Genomic DNA, 22,046 nt, shown 5'->3' with positions numbered 1-22,046 from the left:
CTAAAAAATATATATAAATAAAAGTATAAATATATTAAAAAATATAAATATATAGGTACAAAATAATCAACACGTGAGTGGAAGAATAAGGTAAGTAACATGAAAAAGCTTTCCGTTTTTTTGCTTAAATAGAGGCTTTAGGGCCGGAAAAATTATTTGAAATAGAAAAACTGTAGATTATAATATTATGTGTAGCCAGATATAATATTAGCTAGGTTATGGAGTAAGTAAGAAAAAATGAGTTATTATCAGTATGTTACGAAATGTTACTTGTTCGATTCTTCCACTCACGTCTTCAATTATTATTGTGATGTATTTTAATTTCTTTATTCGTCTAGAATGTATAGTACCTACATAAATTAAGAAAAAATAAAAAGGAGATATGAAGTGTTATATTTTATTTAGTTTTCATCTATACTATGATCCAAACCACGTCTAAATAAATCAATTTATTAATATAAAATTAAATATTGTGTCTCATGATTTTGAGGTTTGGATCATACTTTAAAAGTGTGTAAATAAAAATCTTTATCAAAATCCGAAAATTTTTAATTTATCTTTTCACGCTTACGAAAAAGTAAGCGGTATACCAATCCACATTTTGTCAACCAATTTCACAATGAAACGCCTTACAAACTTCAAATATTTATCGTTCCTTGTGTACCTTAATATCTAACACATACACACATAAACACATAAGCGATACATAAATATGTACTCTCATAACCTTAAAATATAGGAATCAATAAATAAATTAAAACTAAAGCACCGTAAGCTACTTATAATACAAAATTGGACCCTTGGAAAATGCTCCCGTCGACTAGCCTACCTAACCTAAACTATAAATATGGTGCACACATGTCATACATGTAATTCCGATCACTAAAATGAACCATAACACCGCAAATTTGTTAAATATGTGTCGTCAAGTCTGATCCTCTCGTTGTATTTTGTAAGAGTCGTCATCCACCAGGTTTTACTGTTTGTATGCGCTGTACGCTCGCTCCTGGGCTGCCGCTTCGTCCTCCACGCTTCTCCTGTAGTGACCACCCGGGCCGGTCGCGTCGAAATCGCTGCCGTAGTGCGACGATGAATACGTGTGGCTCTGTGAAACCTGAGGATGCTTGACAATCTCGTACGTCGTTTTCTCGTGGGCTTCCCCGTTGGACACCAGCTTCTTCAGTCCAATGATTGCGGATAGCAGCAGCGCAATCTTGCCGATGAGGAGAGCCTTGCCGGCGATTAACGCGATCGCCTGGAACGCCATCATGAGGAAGCCTCCTTTGAGGGCTACTCCGGCGAGAATCGGACCCATCATCTTCTTCATCTTCCCTCGTGATTCCTCAAACGACCTGCCCATTTCAGCGCTGACTCGCGCGGGGGATATCACCACGCGATGGTTGCTCAGCAGCTTTGAAGTCGACGCCGCGAGGAGTTTGTCGACCTCGTCCGACGACAGGGAGTTTAGGTCACCGTCCGGAAGCGTCGACGGGAAATTCCTCGCCTCATCCCGGACGAGGGTCACGCCGTCCAGGATCTGGAGGTTGGACATCCTGGCCGCCCGGTCCATGAGCTTCGCGGCCTGGATCTTGAAGCATTTCGTGATCTCCTGCGAGTGCGCGCAGCTGTCGTAGATCTTGCCCACCAGCTTCCCAGGGTCCGCGGAGGCCGAAGCCAGGATGAGGCATATCACGGTGGCCCGATGCATGTCGCCGATGCGCGTGCGCCGATCGCAATGTGCAGCGCGGCCACGTGTGGTGGAATTTATCTATTTTCACCGGGAACTGCATTTATCTATAAATCTTTTAGAGCGTGCAATCGCTGCATCGTTCTGCTCGCTGAGGCGTGCAGCGGCGCTGCTGTCGCGTGGTCACTTGATCTCACGGCCGATGTCGCAGCCCGATGTCGATGTCGACTTTTCATGGAACGTCTACCTTTAGTGCACATAAAGGTACAGTTCAAACCTTATCCTTACTAATATTATAAAAAAGCATCTATATGTCTGTTATCTCTTGACGCACGCACGCACGCACGCAGCTGAACTGATTTAGATGTTTGGTATGAATATGCTATTAGAGGATATGATATGCTATAAAGGACATAATATAATGGTTTTTGTTATTGAAAAATGTACTGTTCCTGCGTGACGTATCGCATGGCAAGCACCACTTAGCAGTGCGTTTTGTCAAGTCCCATACATTTTTATCATATCTCACTTCGCTAATTACTAGCGAATGTATTTCGACTAACGATGCAGTTCAGTTGCGATGCGATCCATTGCATATCGTGTGGCCTCTAGTTTCCGGACGATCAAAGTCGTTATGTTTTGGGTGATTAACCTTTTCTGTTGTCTTCGCGTGAATGACTCCATGTTTATATAATAATAGTGGCAGAACGTTAAACAATAAATACAGTTCAATAAATCATACATAGTCACGACGCCGGAACCGAAACCCAAATGCATGTTGAATTTCTTGTAATCTTCTTTTAAACTACGACGCATGCAAAACCGCTGCGGCAAAATTTGTTAATCGCGCGTGAATCGCACTTTTTCTGGGACAAAAAGTATCCTATGTCCTTTTCCGGGACTCAAAATATCTCCATACAAAATTTCAGCAAAATTGATTCAGTGGTTTGGGCGTGAAGAGGTAACAGACAGACAGACACACTCCCGCATTTTTAACCCGCAAACACTCGCGCTATTAGCATTTTACTAACAGTAAATTTAAAACACGTGCCATTTTGTCAGAATTATGTTTATGGCCATCGTTTCTTCAGTAGCTGAGTTTTGTTTCGTCCCCCACCCCTGGATACAGATAACTTCTCGCCAGGGTGAACTATTCGCTCGTACGAGGAGATTTGTTGCGCCGTATACCATCATGCGCCATTTTGCTCATCGCGGGGGTATCGATGTAAGTATTTTTTTCCTTATTAACAAATTATTTCTTAACATATCGACAGTTTTATTGCTACTTTTATGTAATTTAATGGTTATAAATTACTGTTAACGAAAACTGTAACGTATTTCTATTATGGGTCGGGATCGATAAGATGAATGCATTTTGGTGTGGTCATATCCAAAGTTGCACCTTGCAAACCTTGAATATACTCTACAGAAACATCTTATTTTAACGTGATTAAGTGTTTATTACCAGAATCTGAGTTACCGGGACAAGAAAAACCAAATAGAATATGAGTGGTTTGCCCAAGACGCAAAAACCGGAAGACCAAAAAAGGCCTGCATTCACTGCCAAGCATTTTTATGTACCAAATAAATCTTGTGATATGTGTAAAGCTCAGAAATATAATATTAATACTTCCCACATATTTAAATTTTCTTTTTGAAAACATCTTTATTTGTGATTTTTTTCCTTCATACCGCCTTAGGAGACTGAAAAAATTCTTGTCATGAATGTTAATGAAAATTTAAAAGATAAATGTTGATAAAGTTTTAAATATACTTACTTTTTATAGTAAACAAAGTGTACTTTATTTAATAGAATGAAAAAAGTAAAAATATTACTTTGTAAAACCTGCATTTAATGACATTTATAAACGTGAGCAAAATACTCTACGCGCGAGAGTTCGTGTGATTTTTAGGGGCGCGGGTGCTGGCGGGGTAATAATAGTAAGTGTGGACGAGTATAGGCCATTTTAATTATGTATAACTAGACACTTTGAGCTATGTCTAGTTGCCCAGTTTGCTAGTAACATTAACAATGTCTTCTGTTGACTATTTTTTATTCTCACAGCACATATAATATGTACATTGAAGTAATTGAGATACTAACATATGAGTTTTATGGCTGAAGAGCTCAGATATTGTGGTTATAAAGTGGCTGAGTTTTGGAATATTTTCTTAAAACATTGTGTAGTATTATGAAAATGTTTTATCTATGTGTCTAAATTCCGTGTATCTAGGTAGACACAGGTAAGTTATTATATTAACTACTTCTGTATAAAATTCTCGTGTCACAATGTTAGTTACCGTATTCCTCCGAAACGTCTTTACTGATTTTTACCAAATTTTACAATTTACATGCATTACATCCAGTAGGTCTGAGAATCGGCTACTGGCTACTTTTTAAATTGATAGGTGCATTTTTTGAATAAATGATAATAAATTATTACAACTCGAGACTGACGGCGACCATCGTTTGTACGACGGGATAGCGATGGACGTTGCCATGGTGCCATACTTATTTAGTCACTTCAATAAAATAATATGGGCGAAATACTTTATATGGCAAAACAACATTTGCCGGGTCAGCTAGTATTATCCATACTTCCATACTAATATTATAAATGCGAAAGTCTATCTGTCTGTCTGTCTGTCTGTTACTTCTTCACGCCCAAACCACTGGACCGGTTTTGCTGAAATTTGGCATGGAGATATTTTGAGTCCCGGGAAAGGACATAGGATACATTTTATCCCGAAAAAATGTACGGTTCCCACGCGATAAATTAGTTTTGGCGCAACGGAGTTGCGGGCGTCTTCTAGTATAAAATAACGCTCAATTTATATATACGTCCACCAAAACGCGCGGTTTGGACAAAAGTAGATGAACGCGCCTTCATCCAATAGTACCATCGAATAAATTGTTTCATAGACCGGTGGTGGACCTCTGTCATTTGATCGGGTTATATCAATTCAATGTAAAGCCCCCAGTACACAATGGCCCATGATGGCCCCACTACAGGCCATCGTGAACCGTGACCACGATCACTTGGTGTTAAGGCCAGTGCACAATGGCCCATGTTGGCCCACTATAGGCCATCGCCATTGTGGTAGCAAAGCGTGGCCTATCAAAGGTCATAATTGTGTACTGGGGTCTTTAAATATGGCGCATGGTACTACTGCCTGGCAATCCACTGGCCATCGTCCGCCATCATACACCATTACCCCGTCTACACGATGGTGATGGCTAGTAGTGGACCAGCATGGACCATTGTGAAGAGGCCTTTAGTCGTGATCTCTTGGATGAGTTTGAAATAATGTGACCAAATTACATAGGCCCATAATCTGCCTGTCAATCAACTTCTCTTTTATTACATTTGTATATCGCACAAGATTATAAAAAAAAAAAAAAATTATTAACTTTAATTGCGTGATACGTCATGCAAGTCTGACAATTCAATACAGCGTCAATTCAATGCAACTACGCGTCGCGGTCTGAATTGACCCTTTCATGATTGTTTGTGGAGGTTTGTCAAGTCGTACGTGTAAATGTACCATAAAGGTGGTCCCTCACCGGGAGCATTCGCTTGTAATGTAACGTTACAAAGTCGAGCATGACATCAATGAGGCAGGAGAACCGAGCATTACAATGCGCACCTTGTAATGAAACAATGTGTAATATCTCGATACAACTTGTAATGTCGGCACTACATATAGGCGAACGCGTTGGCCGACGCGTTGGCCGGTGCGCTGGCCCAATGTGTAGAACGGGGGTTCACGCGTTGGCGGTAGGTATTTCGCCCGTTCTACACATTGGGCCAGCACGCCGGCCATTGCGTCGGCCAACGCGTTCGCCTATATTATGTAGTGCTGACTTAACATCAATGCTACGTGACACTGAAGTCAGCTTGCTATGGAATGCTCAAAGTCAAATTTATAATGTTACATTACACGTGAATGCTGGTCAGTCAGCGAGGTAGAATAGAGGTAGTATTGTAATCTATACTAATATTATAAATGCGAAAGTATCTCTGTCTGTCTGTCTGTCTGTCTGTCTCGCTTTCACGCCAAAACTACCGAACCGATTGTAATGAAATTTTGTATACAAATAGTCTAAAGCCTGAGAAAGGACATAGGCTACTTTTTTACTGGAAAAAGGGTTGTAAGGGGGTGAAAATACGAAAATTTGTTCAAATTAAGTTAGTTCCAAAAATTCATACTAGATGGCGCCGTGCGTCTCTTACATCGCGCTAACGCTTGCCCAACATATTTCTATAAGAGGTGGTATCATCATGGTTTTCGTTTTTTTTTTGATTGTTATTTCTTTTTTACGTCATTTAATAAGTCAGTACTTTATATTATATACAGTGACGTAACCTTAAACCTATCAATGATAAATAGTTTATGGGTAAAGTTGTGTAAATGGGGGGCTAAATAAGCTTTAAAATTTGACATAATATATAAAGTTTAATTTTAAAAAATGAAATATTATGTGCAAACTGCACAACTGTTTTGATTTAAGGGGTACCAGGGTTTTTTTTATAAAAGCTTTTGACACCAATTTTGTTGACATCGCGCGCTATAAACTGAAGTCCACGCGAACGAAGTCGCGGGCAACAGCTAGTGTAATGCATAAAGTCGAATCTAAAATGTTACATTACAAGTGAATGCTCGCGGTGAGGGAGCTATAAAATATGACACTTCGTACATGATACAGTTATACCATTAAAAGGACAAAGGTTGGGAAAGTGAATATAAGAAGCCCTTTGATAAATATTCCTGGTATAAGCGAAAGTCCAGGCATGTAGTTGTAAGAGAACAATCCTAAATTATATGTTTATGTACTTTGATAACTAATAATAAAACGAAAATACAATAAATACTTAAGAGGGCGACTAACCCAAAAAATTAAACATAGTCCTTCTCTTTTCACACTCACCCTCGTCTTTCATATTATGCCAGGTGAAAAAGGACGACACGGATTCGTCGCCAAACAAGTTTTTTCTCAATAACTCGATATATATACAATATTTAAAAAATCCGCTAGGTCAATTTCTCAATGATAGAATTTTATACAATGTGTTAAAAAATTAACTTATGCACGGTTATGGAAATAAATGAAAAATTCATGAAAATTAGATGCATCTTTGTAATTTTTTTCTATCGAGAAAATTTTAAGACACTTATCGTGTTTTTGCTCAGATCGAATTCTTGGAAATATTATAATGTAGTATATAATTTTAGAAAATGAAACAATTCGGGGCTTATTTTAAGGTATAAAAATTATGTAAAATCGGAAATTTTGGGTTAGTCGCCCCCTTAAAGGGGACATAGATCATGATCTATGTCTGTGGAAACTCCCATAAAAAAACCACAAATTTTGGCTTATTTTTGCTCTATAACGGTACGGAACCCTTCGTGCGCACAACTCGCAACTTGGACATTTTTTTTTAATTTTAATTTAACACTGAAATAGTATCGTCTCTTAAAAAATAACATTATTTCTTAATAATAAAAACTAAGGAATCGTAACTCCCATACTATTACCGTTTTAAAGAAGAAGGGGCATTTTTGTACGGGACCCGTGTACCCAAGCTGTAGCACGTTGAGACATATATATCAAATGAAAGGGCTTGAAAAGCTGTACATTTTCTTGTATGACGATGAAACTTTAAACCATGGGAGAAAAAAGTTAATGGGGTAGAAGGTAAGAAAAAAATCACAAAAAAACATTCTGTATTATTGCATCAATTTATAGTGTTGCTGGTAAGGAATCATTTCTGGAAAGTAATCGTATATGACAAACTTAAGGAAATTGTTATATTTTAGTATAATCTTTCATATTTTAAAGAAATGTATGAGGAAACAACAAAACCTTAAAAATCTAACCTTTTCTGGATTTTATCGTATATAATCACTTTGGAGCAAGTTTTTATGATTAGCAATACTAGCGAATGGCGCAATAATACAGAATGTTTTATTTTTTCCGAAAATGAAAAAAATAACCTCCTGTATTATTGAATTAATGTGTACTGTTGCTAGTAAGGAATAATTTCTCAAAAGTAATCATATATGGCAAACTCAAGGAAAGTGTTGTATTTCAATATATTCTGCCGTGCAGACACTAAAGCGTAGTATGGCGTATTTTTGTGATTTTCTGTTTTTGATATATTCTAAATCTATTTTTTTTTCTCTTTATTTCTGCCTTACTCACATTATCCTACGTTAAATGGAAGTATTTTATTTTTAACCATAAAGTTTTTTGAAAATGCAGTATCTACCCCATTTTACCGCCAAAAAGACATTATTGCTAAATAAATCGCAGTAAAATCACTTGCTGCAAGCATTTTTTGTGATTTCAGATTAAAACGCAGTAAATACAAATAAAATACTGTTTTTTAAATAGTTCCGTATACACACACAGTCACGTGAAAACCTAATTAAAACGCAGTATATGTTAACTCCATACAAACAGTTTTTACTGCATTTAATCAGTACTAGTGATTACTAATTAAAATGCAGTAAATTCAGGTATAATACTGCATTTTAAAAAGTTAATTGCTATATTGATATAATCTATACTACTTACTAAAATGCAGTATTTGTATAGTATTCTTTGAAGGAGTTGTATGTATGCAATTCGTACAACTATCTTTTTTCAAAAAGATGTAAGTACTTGCAGGCTATTATAAATCGTATTTTGATTTCCAATAACTGCATGTTGAGGTCAATATTAGATTTTACTATATTAACAATGGTTAAAATGACGCCATATTAATTAACGATTCAGATTTTTTAATAAATTTTTAGCTTAGAAACGAAGATCAAATGAAAAACGCATCCTATTTGATTATTAAAAATAAATTTTTCATAATTAAATTATTATGCTGTTTAATTTGTATGCACTACTTCTTTTATATTCCAGAACACAAAACTAACTAAAGTGCAGTAATGCACCTTTTTTACTGCGTTTTAATGTGTAATTCTCAGTTTTTTTTCTGTGCAGTAAAGGGGCTCAAAAAATATTAATGCCTGTAATAAATTATTCATGGGGTTTTCAGGGCATTCTTTACGTCTAGGATTAAGTTTACGTTATTCCCTTTGAGATAAAATTGATAAAGAATAAAATAAATACATTTTAATATATTTTATTACGTTTTTAAACTTTAAATGCGTTTTTCTCCGAATCATGATTTTGCACTTACTGCGCTTTAGTGTCTGCACGGCAGTATTGAAAGAAGAAAGAAGAAAGAAAGAAACTTTATTTGGTAAAACAGTAAAATATGTAATAAAATTTCAAAGAAATGTATGAGAAAACAATAAAATACTGAATGTCGAACCTTTGCCAGATTTTTTCGTTAATTATCACTTTGGAGAAATTGTTTATAATTAGCAATACTATCGCATGGTGCAATAATAAAGGATGTTTTTTTTTTTTCTTAGGAAAAAATAAAACAGCCTGTATTATTGCACTATTCACTAGTATTGCTTATTATAAACAATTTTTCCAAAGTAACAATGTACGGTAAAATCCAGGAAAGGTTAGATTTTTAAGGTTTTATTGTTTTCCCATACATTTCTTCAAAATATGAAACAATATACTAAAATATAACACTTTCCTTAAGTTTGTCATATGCGATTAGGTACTTTCCAGAAATGATTCCTTACCAGCAACACTATAAATTGATGCAATAATACAGAATGTTTTTTTGTGATTTTTTTTTTACCTTCTACCCTCATTAACTTTTTTCTCCCATGATTTTCAGATTTTTCGTCATACAATAAAATGTTCAACTTTTCAAGCCCTTTTATTTGGTATGTGCCTCAATGTGCTACATTGGTGGGTACGAAATGCATCTCCTTCTTTGGTTCCTTTTGATCTGTCATGTAAAGTCAGCCTAGTACCGCTCAAGGTCACCTAAATATTGCAAATGTATTGAAATGTGTTTTTTTTTTATGAAATAAGAGGGCAAACGAGCAAACGGGTCACCTGATGGAAAGCAACTTCCGTCGCCCATGGACACTCACAGCATCAAAAGAGCTGCAGGTGCGTTGCCGGCCTTTTAAGAGGGAAAAGGGTAATAGGGGAGGGTAGGGATGGAAAGGGAAGGGAATAGGGGAGAGTAGGGAAGGGAATAGGGTAGGGGATTGGGCCTCCGGTAAACTCACTCACTCGGCGAAACACAGCGCAAGCGCTGTTTCACGCCGGGTTTCTGTGAGAACGTGGTATTTCTCCGGTCGAGCCGGCCCATTCGTACCGAAGCATGGCTCTCCCACGTATAAACCTAAGGTACACTTTTTTGACAAGTATTGCGGAGCACGTTTTTTGACGGAGTGACTTTTCCTTATCCTTACCGTGATGACAACAAAGGTTTAACCACGGTTTAACATCACTACGCACATTACTCGCTCTAGTTATAAATCTAATTATCATATGCTTTTCCCATTTCCCACTATTATGTGGGGTCATGGGAATAATGGGAAATTACACACTTTCTTATTGATGCTAGATAATTTGGGAGCATAATGTTTATAGCTTTTGCTATATCATCATGGTAAATAAAAATGTACGGTGGCAAAGTATGGAATAAAAATAATAGCTCCCACACCGGTTTCGGTGACGGTGGCCGGTTTCATTGAAACCAGGCCAGCTACGCAGGAGTAATTTCTGTAGTGCCCAAGTGTGTGCGCAGTACACAAGAGCACTCTCTATTCCTTTTACTCTCATAACCCAGTGGGACGGAAGACCGACACGACCGGCGAGAGATCAAGCGCAGGACCGACTGTACATGCCCATCCGACGCTTGGATCATCTTACTTGTCAGACAATCAGGTGATCAGCCTGCATTGTCCTAACCAAACTTGGAAATAGCATGTTTCCAACGCGGGAATCGAACCCACGACCTCCGAGTCAAGAGCCGCGCTCTATACCACTAGACCACGGAGGCGTTAATTAAAGGAATTAAAATATTCGTATATTGTCAGTCATTTTGTGGGAACAGTAAATTTATTCGGGCAAAAAAATAACGATATCCTTTCCTGTGGTCTATTCTATTTCTGTATTAAGTTTCATCAAAATCAGTCTTCTAGTTTTGACGCTTTTAGCTGTCTAAGTTTGATCATACATTTATCTAAGTATCAATATCTATATACCTATATATGAAAATGGATTTTCAATTGTGTTAGTTACGCTTAAACTCGAAAACGGCTGAACGGGTTGGGTTAATTTTAGTCTTAAAATATTTTGTAGAAGTCCAGGCAAGGTTTTAAGTGACACAACGTTCACCGGGACAGCTGGTTCATGTATAATCTTCTTATATTATATAAAATTCTCGTGTCACAATGTTCGTTCCTGTACTCCTCCGAAACGGCTTAACCGATTCTCATGAAAGTTTGTGAGCATATTGGGTAGGTCTGAGAATCGGCCAACATCTATTTTTCATACCAAAAATTATTTATATGACAAAACAACGTTTGCTGGGACAGCTAGTATTTTGTATATTTTGTCTATTTTACCTGAAATAAAAATATCTTATACAAGTTTAAGGTAACTTCTTATTAAAACAATAGAGAATTTTATGCAAAGAGGACGCTACCAGCACATACAGTGAACAACCCGACCGAAATCCGACATGTTGCACACGTCATATCAGAATATTGACAGAAACATTGTCAAACGTCAAACAAAACCTTTTACTGTCTGGGCTGGTGCTCGCATCGTTTTTCTGCGTGGTTATAATCTTTATGTCAGTTTTTTTTAAATATTTTAATAGTTATCAAACATCGACTAACCTATGATATAAACTACATAATTATAATCAATACACATCTACATATAAATAAAAATTATTGTGTTAATGCACAAATCAATAGACGTGATTGTTTTTTCGTAAAGTGTACCACAAAAGTGCTCAGGTGGTGGGGTATAAGAACCTATATATGTAACTTTGGAGTTTGACTGTCAATGCCGACTGTCATTGACAGCGTTACGCACATGACACTAATGACAGCAATCTCGGTGTGAAAGTGCAATTTCGGGTAAACGCCCGAGACAATGGCACGTCATGTCAAAATTAGGGTCATAATGTTATCATTAACGACAAGGTCATTGGCATGAAAGTGAAGTGTCATCTAAAACGTGGTTCCCCAATCATGAAAGAATGTACTAATATCTTGCAAGTATCAATATATGAGCCAAATTTGACGCGTCTGGGGTCAAAAGTGGCTCCAAATGGTTCCTGTAATATTATAACAGCTCCCACACCGGTTTCGGTGACGGTGGCCGGTTTCATTGAAATCAGGCCAGTTACGCAGGAGTCATTTTATAGTGCTCAAGTGTGTGCCAGGACAAAAGAGCACTCTCTATGCCTTTATTATCCCCAGTTGGACGGAGGACCGACACGACTGGCGAGAGAACAGGCGCAGGATCGACTGTCATCATCTTACTTGTCAGACAATCAGGTGATCAGCCTGCATTGTCCTAGCCAAACTTGTTATCAACATATTTGCAATGCAGGAATCGAACACACGACCGACTCAAGAGCCACGCTCTAAACCACTGGACCACGGAGGCGTGTGATATTACAATTTACACCCAATGTGGATCGCCAATTCTGTTATTGAATTTGGCTTGATATGCTACCGCGTGTCTTAAGATTATATTATTAGGAAATTCAGGGACCATTTGGACGCTGTTAAGCATTTAAATGTAGGTACTATCCCACAAAAAATACGTATAGAGTTATAAATGCAGTCATGTTCTGTAGATCATTTAGAACAAGATTGCATTCATAACTTAAAAAAAAATGTGGGTTAATACACATGCTTAGACCAATAATAAAAAAAAATCTGGTTTGGTACATATGATTTCATATCGAGGTTGACTACTAATAAATAAATGTAGGCATTTTATTTTGATATCACATCTCGAAACTGAGAAATATAAATTGAAACTTTCTGTAACGTGGACGTAAGTTTGATGTTTATGTAGCTCTGGTATTTCGAAAATAAGATTATTTTACCAACAAAACTTACTTTATACGTTAGTTTAATTAATGAACTTTTATTTGACATGCGTGAATGTTAGCAGTCCTAACTTATTTTGTTACATTTTTGGCGAATTTATGCCAAAATCTGGCCATCATGAGAGTCACTCGTACTGGGACACAAAATTGTTAAATTTGGTTCACTGGTTGAGCCCGATTAAATTATTTTGCTGCCGTAACACATAAAATTAGGCTTTTTAAATGTTTTCCTAAAACACTTGAACAAAGATAGTGCTGCATTACAATTTCCCTAGCAAGTTTCCAAATCTTAGTTAGGCAAAGCTGATCGAAGATTCTCTGTCATTGATGTAAACATCAACTTACTCTTAATCATTCTGAAAAACAAGCAGGGGAAGCTTTTATTGATGTGACAATGAATTTTCTCGGTCACAACAAATCCGCTGACTTTCACCAAAAATAAAATTGATGTTGGACTGTGTCCTTAAAAATGAATGTTATATGTAATTTACTTAATCCGCACTTGGACTTTTTGCCCGAAAATATGGGATCAGTTAGCTATAAACATGGGAACCGCTTTCATGAAGATACGGCTGAAATTTTTTCCAAGATGGGGGCCTGTTATGCTAGCAGATTACTGTTGGAGCCTTATTAGTGAATCTCTAGGATCTTAATACAAGCGTAAAGCCAGCTGCACCAAGAAATCTACCCCTTTTTATATAAAAAAATAAAAAAAAACTAATGGATGAGCTTGATTTTGCTTGAAAATCATATGTTTGAATAATTTCATTTATCTCGGAAATGAGATGTGATCCAAAAATTTTATTTACACATTTATATTAAGCCAATAACAAGTAATTATAATTACATAGTAGGAACTCAGATAAAAAAAAAAGTTGAAAATTTGTTGAGTAGTGTAATTAAAAGTCAACACTTTGACAAAATTAAGACTAAGTTTTTACAACATTGTTTTATGCGCGTTAAAAGTTCCAAATTACATTATTAAGATAAAATTACAAATTGTTTATGAGTAATGTAATTAACTTTTTGTAAAGCAAACTTTTACTTTCAGTTTTTACTGACCTTTCATTTTGTGGTCTACTTGTGTGAGGTATAGTCACGAATAATCCGAGTATTAGTTAGTCTAATGTTCATTCAGGTTGCTCGTTACTAATTTACTCAGAAATGTATGTAAGGCGCGAAAATCGTACATTTTTCCAGCTAAAAACTGTCCCACGTGATTTCCAGGGAATAAAAGTACGATTACGAACACAAAAGTAATTATATCCCTTCAGCTGTGGCGGCCATTTTGAAAAAAAAGCGCATCTGTGGGGCTACTTCTGGATGTTCACGCGTGACGCGTTAAAATGACGATAACTCTAAAATTCCTTATGGGGGATGCATATTATAACTATGTCATTGGAATCTGTATGAATTAAGCTCAGATAATAAAAATAAATTAATCCTATTTTGCTATGTTAAGTTTCATTAATAAACATTATTTAAATCGGTGTAACTTTATGAGATAAATAGATACACTTTTACATTAATCTATTTTAATATATTATAAACTCAAAGGTGACTGACTGACATGGTGATCTATCAACGCACAGCCCAAACCACTGGACCGATCGGGCTGAAATTTGGCATGTAGGTAGATATTATGACGAAGGCATCCGCTAAGAAAGGATTTTGATCAATTCCACCTCCAAGGGGTTAAAATACGGGAGGAAATTTTGTATATAATAATACTTCTTAACGCGAACGAAGCCGCGGGAAAAAGCTCGTTTTAATAATATAATTAGCATGGATGACGTGTTATATCATAAGCACGTTTTGAAAGCATTAAGTTTTTCAAATTAAAAGCCGGCTTGTACTTCGTTCTAATAACATCTAGAAACGCTTCACACCACGTCAGTCTGGCCCCGTGCTAAGTACCTGAGGACTTGTATTACGATTACCAGACAACGGAAATATATTTATTACTTTTTATTACAATACATTTATTTAAGACGAGCTTTTGCCCGCGGCTTCGCTCGCGTTAAGAAGTATTATTATATACAAACTTTCATCCCCTATTTGAACCCCTTGGGGTTGGAATTTATCAAAATCCTTTCTTAGCGGATGCCTGCGTCATAACATCTACCTGCATGCCAAATTTCAGCCCGATCCGTCCAGTGGTTTGGGCTGTGCGTTGATAGATCACTATGTCAATCAGTCAGTCGGTCACCTTTGAGTTTTTTTTATATATATAGATTTTTATTATACACTTAAACACATCCATTACTCGGGAACATTGAAAACTTTTTGTTCCGTCAGCGTGATTCGAACCCTCGACCCCCTTTCGGTCCAACCCAATTACTGAGCCACAAAGGTAATTTATAATATTACTAACTCCGTTGCGCCAAAACTCGTTTATCGCGCGGGAACCGTACATTTTTCCGGGATACAAAGTATCCTTTGTCCTTTCCCGGGACTCAAACTATCTCCATGCCAAATTTCAGCAAAATTGGTTCAGCAGTTTAGGCGTGAAGAGGTAACAGACAGACAGACAGACACACTTTCGCATTTATAATATTAGTAGGTAAGTAGATATGGATAATAAAGTCATCTTTTTTTGCACAGATAATTATTTCAACATACGTGACAAAATTTTCAACTACGCTGTAAGATAGTTATCACACTTTTTTGTGGGAAGCTAATATAAGAACTAATTTTAGTTTTGATATAATCTTACTTTCTTTTGTGAGAAAACTTTCTTTCGCAGACTTTTAATGAATTAATTTTATGGTGAAATATTGTTTGTGATTGAAAATTAGTTTTTGATTTTCTACTGACATGATCTACTGTCAGCGACCCATGCCGCCGCATCTCTGTCACAATAGACATAACGACCAGTAGTTCGACTGCAAAGAGACGGACAGGTTTCAATATCTGTCAAATTCGTCGGGTTTCACTAGGATTATGAACGGAATGTGCTTCGCGCTGGCTGATATAATTTATTTTTAAATATTTAAAATAAAGATTTCAAAATTGGATTCTGACAATTTTAATCACATGTGCCAAAACACAAACAACAATACGACCAAAGAGGAACACGTCCAGCGAATATGTCATAGTTTTAAATTCGTAGGTAACAAGTTAACAACCCTAGCGACGATTTTCGCCATAATACGTCAAATTAAAAAATTTCAACATCAGTTCTAAGTCGGTATACTCTATCATTCTGTCTACTCTGTCTCTGTAGTTAGAGCCAAGCCTTTTTTTTAACGCAGTGAAATGCTGTGTCGCATTCGACGCAGGGAATGGGGACTCCCGCTGCGGATATGAGGGGCTCGCCGCGGCGAAGATGGTGAGTGCCGCGGCCCTACCCACTAAAACACTGCGATGTTCCTGTCTCCTACAGCTGGCGCATGGCGGAGGCACGGGTCCCGACGAGCATTACTATGTAGCAGTTAGAGCCAAGCCTAGGTCAGGGATGGTGAACCAACAGCACTAAAAGGAGCTCGTTACTGGTCACAAAACTATAAGTATCTAAATAATTATTCTACCAACAATAAAGGTTATAGATGCACCTCTGCATAGTGAGCATTAAATGGCATTGAAGCACCGAATCACAAAAAAAATCGGCCAAGTGCAAGTCGTACTCGCGCACGAAGGGTTCCGTACCGCTATAGAGCTAAATTGGGCAAAAAATGTGTTTTTGTATGGGAGCCCCCCATAAATATTTTATTTTTATTTTTAGTTTAATATTGATTATTAAAGTAGAAATAAAATTAAGGATTAAATGAAAATTTCAAGTGCCTAGCTGCGACCATTATTGATAACGAGCAAAAAAACCTAAAAAAAAACACGTTTGTTACATGGGAGACCCCTTAAATATTAATTTTATTGCACTTTTAGTATATTTTGTTGTTATAGCGGCAACAGGAATACACAATCTGTGAAAATTTCAGAAGCCTGGCTATAGCTGTTCTTGAGTTACAGCCTAGAGATAGACAGACAGACTGACAGACATTGAAGTCTCAGTAACCCTTTGGGTACGGAACCCTAAAAATAATATTCGTTCGGCTCGTATGCGACTTCTTGAGAAAGGTTTCTTCAGAAAAAGACACGTTGATACGAAAAGGTTCGCTATGCCGTCCTAGGTCATGAGGTGGCTTTTTCTTTGTCGGTAAGGCCACAGTGACGGCGGTGTAGCGGTCAAACCGCTCGTTGGTGCGGACGTATATTAGGGTCAATATAGACCGCAACGCGACGCGCAGATGCATTTCTAAATTTGCATGGATTTGACAGATTTGCAAGACGTCTCACCCAATTGAAATTTGTCAATTCAGTAAAAATTTAGAAATGCATCTACGTGTCGCGTTGCGATCTGACTTAGACCCTAAATCCAGCCTAAGCGTTCATAGGCTAATTCTTTCTAGTCTACATTAAAACTGTGACTACCGGACATACAATATAGTCTAGTAACGCACTAATGGTCATCAGTCATCACTCAGATATGCATTATGTGCAAGTAGGCAAATGTGCTAACTGTTCTCACCTGGGTCAGTGGAGATCCAAGTGAAATATAATAATTATTAGCACATAAATGCACAGACACAAGGATGATACGTTTTCGATCCTTGAAGGTGTGTATGAAGGTATTAAGAGCGTAGGCAAATGTGCTAACTGTTCTCACGTGGGTCAGTGGAGATCCAAGTAAAACATAATTATTAGCACATAAATGCACAGATACAAGGATGATTCGTTTTCGATCCTTGAAGGTACGTATGAAGGTATACAGGTGTGGCAAATGTGGTAACTGTTCTCACCTGAGTCAGTGGAGATCCCAGTAAATCATAATCATTAGCACATAAATGCACAGCTGCAAGGATGATTCGTCGTCGTATACAGGTTGTAACACAAAGTACGTGGTGTAACAAAACAAATTGACAATACTTTAGGCTGTGTATGTATGCTCCCTATAATATATATAGTGTGTGTATGCTCCCTATAATACCTACAAAATAATATAACAATGTACTTTGAAATAATTACAAAAACCAGCCAAGTGCGAGTTGGACTCGCCGATGAGGGGTTCCGCAGCAGCAATTAGGTTTATTGTTATGAAATTAAAAGGTTTTTGATTTATTAAGAGGAGTCCACACCGCCCTTTTTTCCATACAAACGTTGTCCCCTGTTTTCTCCCTGGATAATGCTAGTAGAGTTATAATTTTTTTTCCTGAATATCTACGGCCACTAATACGATGTATGTTTTCTTTTTTTTCATAATTTAATTATTAAATAAGATATGAACGTTCAAAAACCCAAAAAAATGGCCAGATTTTCCGCTGTGTTCAAACGTCTAGAAAACAGATTTGGCTAGATTACACAAAAAAAGCAAAACATAGGAACACAGCTCAAGCCTTTTTTTAATCTTTAATGAAAAAAGTACTTAAATCGGTTAAGTTTTGGAGAAGGAATTAGGGGACAACGAATCGTTGATTTTCTGGATTTTCTGCAGTTGTCTCTATCGCATTCTGCGGTATAGGCTTGAGGTAAGAGAGACAGCTATAGATATTACACGTACTTTTTTTTCATTTCTCTAGCCCCTGGTGTATCCTCTTAATAGAGTTCACAGTAAAATTAGCAGCGCTGAAAAAGCATTTTTTTGTGATTTGTATAAGCAAGCGCCCTAACGTCATTAATTTGCCCATAAAAATCATTGAGGTCCCTTGCATAGAGTTAGCTTTTAACAATAATAAAAGCCTATATTTTTTTAATAATAATAAGTACTAACCCGTCGATCTTGGAAAAACGAGACACAATAGAATTTCTATTGTGTCTCGGTGACCGTATGGGGCTTGATGAATTAAATAACTTAATCTTTAAGCCCGTCAATAATGAGCTTAAAATAACTACCTTTAGAACACAGCCCAACACACAATATAATATTATTGACATATTTTAAAAGTGCACTGAACCGAAAAGATAAAGTTTTGCATTATAAGTTGTCATATGAAAGTAGCAGCTATTGATATCACGTAAAATATGTTTATTGAAAGTTCACTGTCACAACTTTTTTTTTTATGAAATAACGGGGCAAACGAGCAAACGGGTCATCTGATGGAAAGCAACTTCCGTCGCCCATGGACACTCGCAGCATCAGAAGAGCCGCAAGTGCGTTGCCGGCCTTTTAAGAGGGAATAGGGTAATAGGGGAGGGTAGGGAAGGGAAGGGAATAGTTGAGGGTAGGGAAGGGAATAGGGTAGGGGTTAAGGGATTGGGCCTCCGGTAAAGCGAAACACAGCGCAAGCGCTGTTTCACGCCGGTTTTCTGTGAGAACGTGGTATTTATCCGGTCGAGCCTGCCCATTCGTGCCGAAGCATGGCTCTCCCACGTATAAATATTTACACAACATTGGAATACAAATACTTAACACTAATATAATAAATTAAAAAATAACTAAGCTAGCCATAAAAGTAAAACAGAAACAGAAAAAAGAACAGTTTGAATATAAAATACGTAGATTCTCGTAGATTTTCATCTAGGCTGCTGCCCTTAGGGAGAGTGCCTAAAATGCTGGCGACATTGCCCCGCTGTAAAGCCAGACTTAACCGCTGGCCAAAATATGCTCCAGCCTATCTGTCTGACATGACATGACTGACGAGTTTTTCCCACGCGGGAATTGGGGATCGGGAAGGCGCGGGAATCTACAGTTTTCTGTAAATGAAAATACCTAATGCACCTTAATATCTCTGATATCAATGCAATATCTATACCTGCGCAGCAGGTACAGATATTGCATTGACGTGACTTATGAATTCTAACAATTATCAGGTGATTGCTCGCAAACCCGTGAGAAATAGCTAATATTTGAAATAATATGCTAATAAAGAAAAATATTTTTTTTGTTCTTTACTTTAAGTCCCCTAGATGGCGCTACAGTCAATTTAACGTGTTGACATGTAGCCTATAACCAGCGGACAACCAAGAGACTTCTAAAGATACCTCATTTGTCCAAATAATATAAGTATTTTTAAAGTTACGAGGGACCAGATGAACATCCCACCCACATACCCACATACATACATACAGGCCAAAATCATAACCCTCCTTTTTGCTTCGCCGTAGTCGGGTAAAAATTGATTGGTGTTTGTTGTTCGACTAAACTAGACTGATTTTGACGAAAATTTTTGCGGTTATCAGCTCAATTTTTCACCATCTATACCCAAAATAATTCATTTGCCGCTTCAGCTAGTGCAAAAATAACTTTCAGGATATTTTAAATACTATGATTACAATCGTACATGTTCTTGCATATGCATAATACAGGAAGCATGTTATTAATAATAATATATTACTAATTATTAATTGAATTCCGTATAGTTTGCATGCGAAGATCTAGGAGCTACTCATTACATCTAGGATGTGCCATAGCATAGAACTTGGTATATTAAAATATACATACTACATTTATATTAAAATATACATACTACATTTATACGAGGGAGAGCCATGCTTTGGTACGAATGGGCCGGCTCGACCGGAGAAATACCACGTTCTCACAGAAAACCGGCGTGAAACAACAGGCGTGTTTCGCCGAGTGAGTGAGTTTACCGGAGGCCCAACCCCCTACCCTATTCCCTTCCCTCCCCTTCCCATCCCTACCCTCCCCTATTACCCTATTTCCTCTTAAAAGGCCGGCAACGCACCTGCAGCTCTTCTGATGCTGCGAGTGTCTAGTAATTATTATTTAAACAGTGTCTTGTGTGCAATAAATGCTTAAATAAAAATAAACAAATAAAAAATAGGTACACTTTAATAGTTGTAACTAAGCGACATTGCAAATCCGTTGCACCAAAATTAGATTATCGCGCGGGAACCATATTTTTTCCTATTTCCTTTCTCGGGACTAAAAAAAAAAATTGTTATGGATACACCTTTTAAGCAAAATAGGTTCAGCGGTTTGGGCGTGAAGAGGTAACTGACAGACAGACACACTTTCACATATTAGGTATATTTTATTTATTTATTGAAATTCACCAACAGAACCACATTTAACAAAATACAAAATAATACAGCACAGTTTTTTATTGATAAAATGTGTTCCAATGAAAGGTAAAAATATACAACATGGTTTGCGACAATGGGATGAAATGAAATGAAATATTGTGAATGAAATGAGTATATATGTCGTAGGATGATTTGATAAATCCGTGTTTTCGCGAAATCCCTAGAATTTTCGCGAAAATTCGATTTATCAAATCATCCTACGACATCGTAGGATGATTTGATAAATCGAATTTTCGCGAAAATTCTAGGGATTTCGCGAAAACACGGATTTATCAAATCATCCTACGACATATATAATATTAGTAAATAAAAAATAGTCCAGTGGCTATAAGAGCGTGGCTCTTGACTCGGAGGTCGTGGGTTCAATTCCCGCATTGGAAACGTTGTTTCCAAGTTTGATTAGGACAATGCAGGCTGATCACCTGATTGTCTGACAAGTAAGATAATCCATGCGTGGGATGGGCATGTAAAAAGTCGGTCCTGCGCTTGATCTCTCGCCAGTCGTGTCGGTCTTCCGTCCCACGGGGTTATGAGAGTAAAGGAATAGAGAGGCAGTACAAAATTACTCCTGCAGGTATGCAATGGTTTCAATGAAGGTTTCATTGAAACCATTGCATACCACTTTTTTTCACATTTCCACCGTAACCGGATCCGGTGTGGGGGATATTATTAAGGATAACCAAACCAACTCAAAACTTGACTATACTAGTAAAGGTAACTTATCTACCACTATCATTACCTACCAAGTAACCTACATTTATGAAGATCCTCTATAATTAATTTCGCTCTCTCAAAAATTGTAGTTTAGCTCATGAATTTTAAACTGAACTTGTCTATCAAAATCATTGTTGTTACGCTGACTGGTTTTTATAACCCGTCGATTTTGTAGAAATTGGCATGAGAATATAATGGGCCATTTATTTGGACACAATACAGTATTATCAGCAAAAAGTACGGTTCCAAATTGGAGTACCTACACTCATCTTAATTTGTTGACCATCCCAAAAAGGTGTCTTAATAATAATATTTTTGACCGACTTCCAAAAAACAGGAGGTAATACGTTCGGCTGTATGTATTTTTTTTTATGTATGTTCAACGATTACTCAGCCGTTTATGATCCGACATTGATTTTTTTTGTTTTGTATAGGGTTTAGCTCGAATTTTGTGCTATAATTATCTTTACAAAAAAAAAACATAATGTTTAAATAGTAACATTATAGTTATACAATTCAAATTCAAATTCAAATTCATTTATTTTTGCGTATATACAATTATATACAATTTTTGTCTAATACGTCATACG

The 22,046-nt window shown here is 37.0% G+C and overlaps 1 protein-coding gene across 1 annotated transcript; it reads right to left on the bottom strand.

The window, feature by feature from the left end:
* Nucleotides 1-976: 976 nt before the first annotated feature.
* LOC121737865 lies at nt 977-1,708 on the bottom strand. Its single transcript, XM_042129597.1, has one exon. It carries the CDS (start codon nt 1,706-1,708, stop codon nt 977-979), a length of 732 nt encoding a protein of 243 aa, XP_041985531.1.
* Nucleotides 1,709-22,046: the final 20,338 nt, after the last annotated feature.

This window comes from Aricia agestis, chromosome 21 (assembly GCF_905147365.1).
Source record: "Aricia agestis chromosome 21, ilAriAges1.1, whole genome shotgun sequence".
Taxonomy (NCBI): domain Eukaryota; kingdom Metazoa; phylum Arthropoda; class Insecta; order Lepidoptera; family Lycaenidae; genus Aricia; species Aricia agestis.
The sequence above is the reverse complement of the archived record's forward strand: the minus strand, read 5'-3'. Positions and strand labels throughout refer to the sequence as shown.

What these genes read in the sequence shown, in the direction of transcription:
- LOC121737865 (XM_042129597.1), bottom strand. Translation starts at nt 1,708, where the DNA reads ATGCATCGGGCCACCGTGATATGCCTCATCCTGGCTTCGGCCTCCGCG.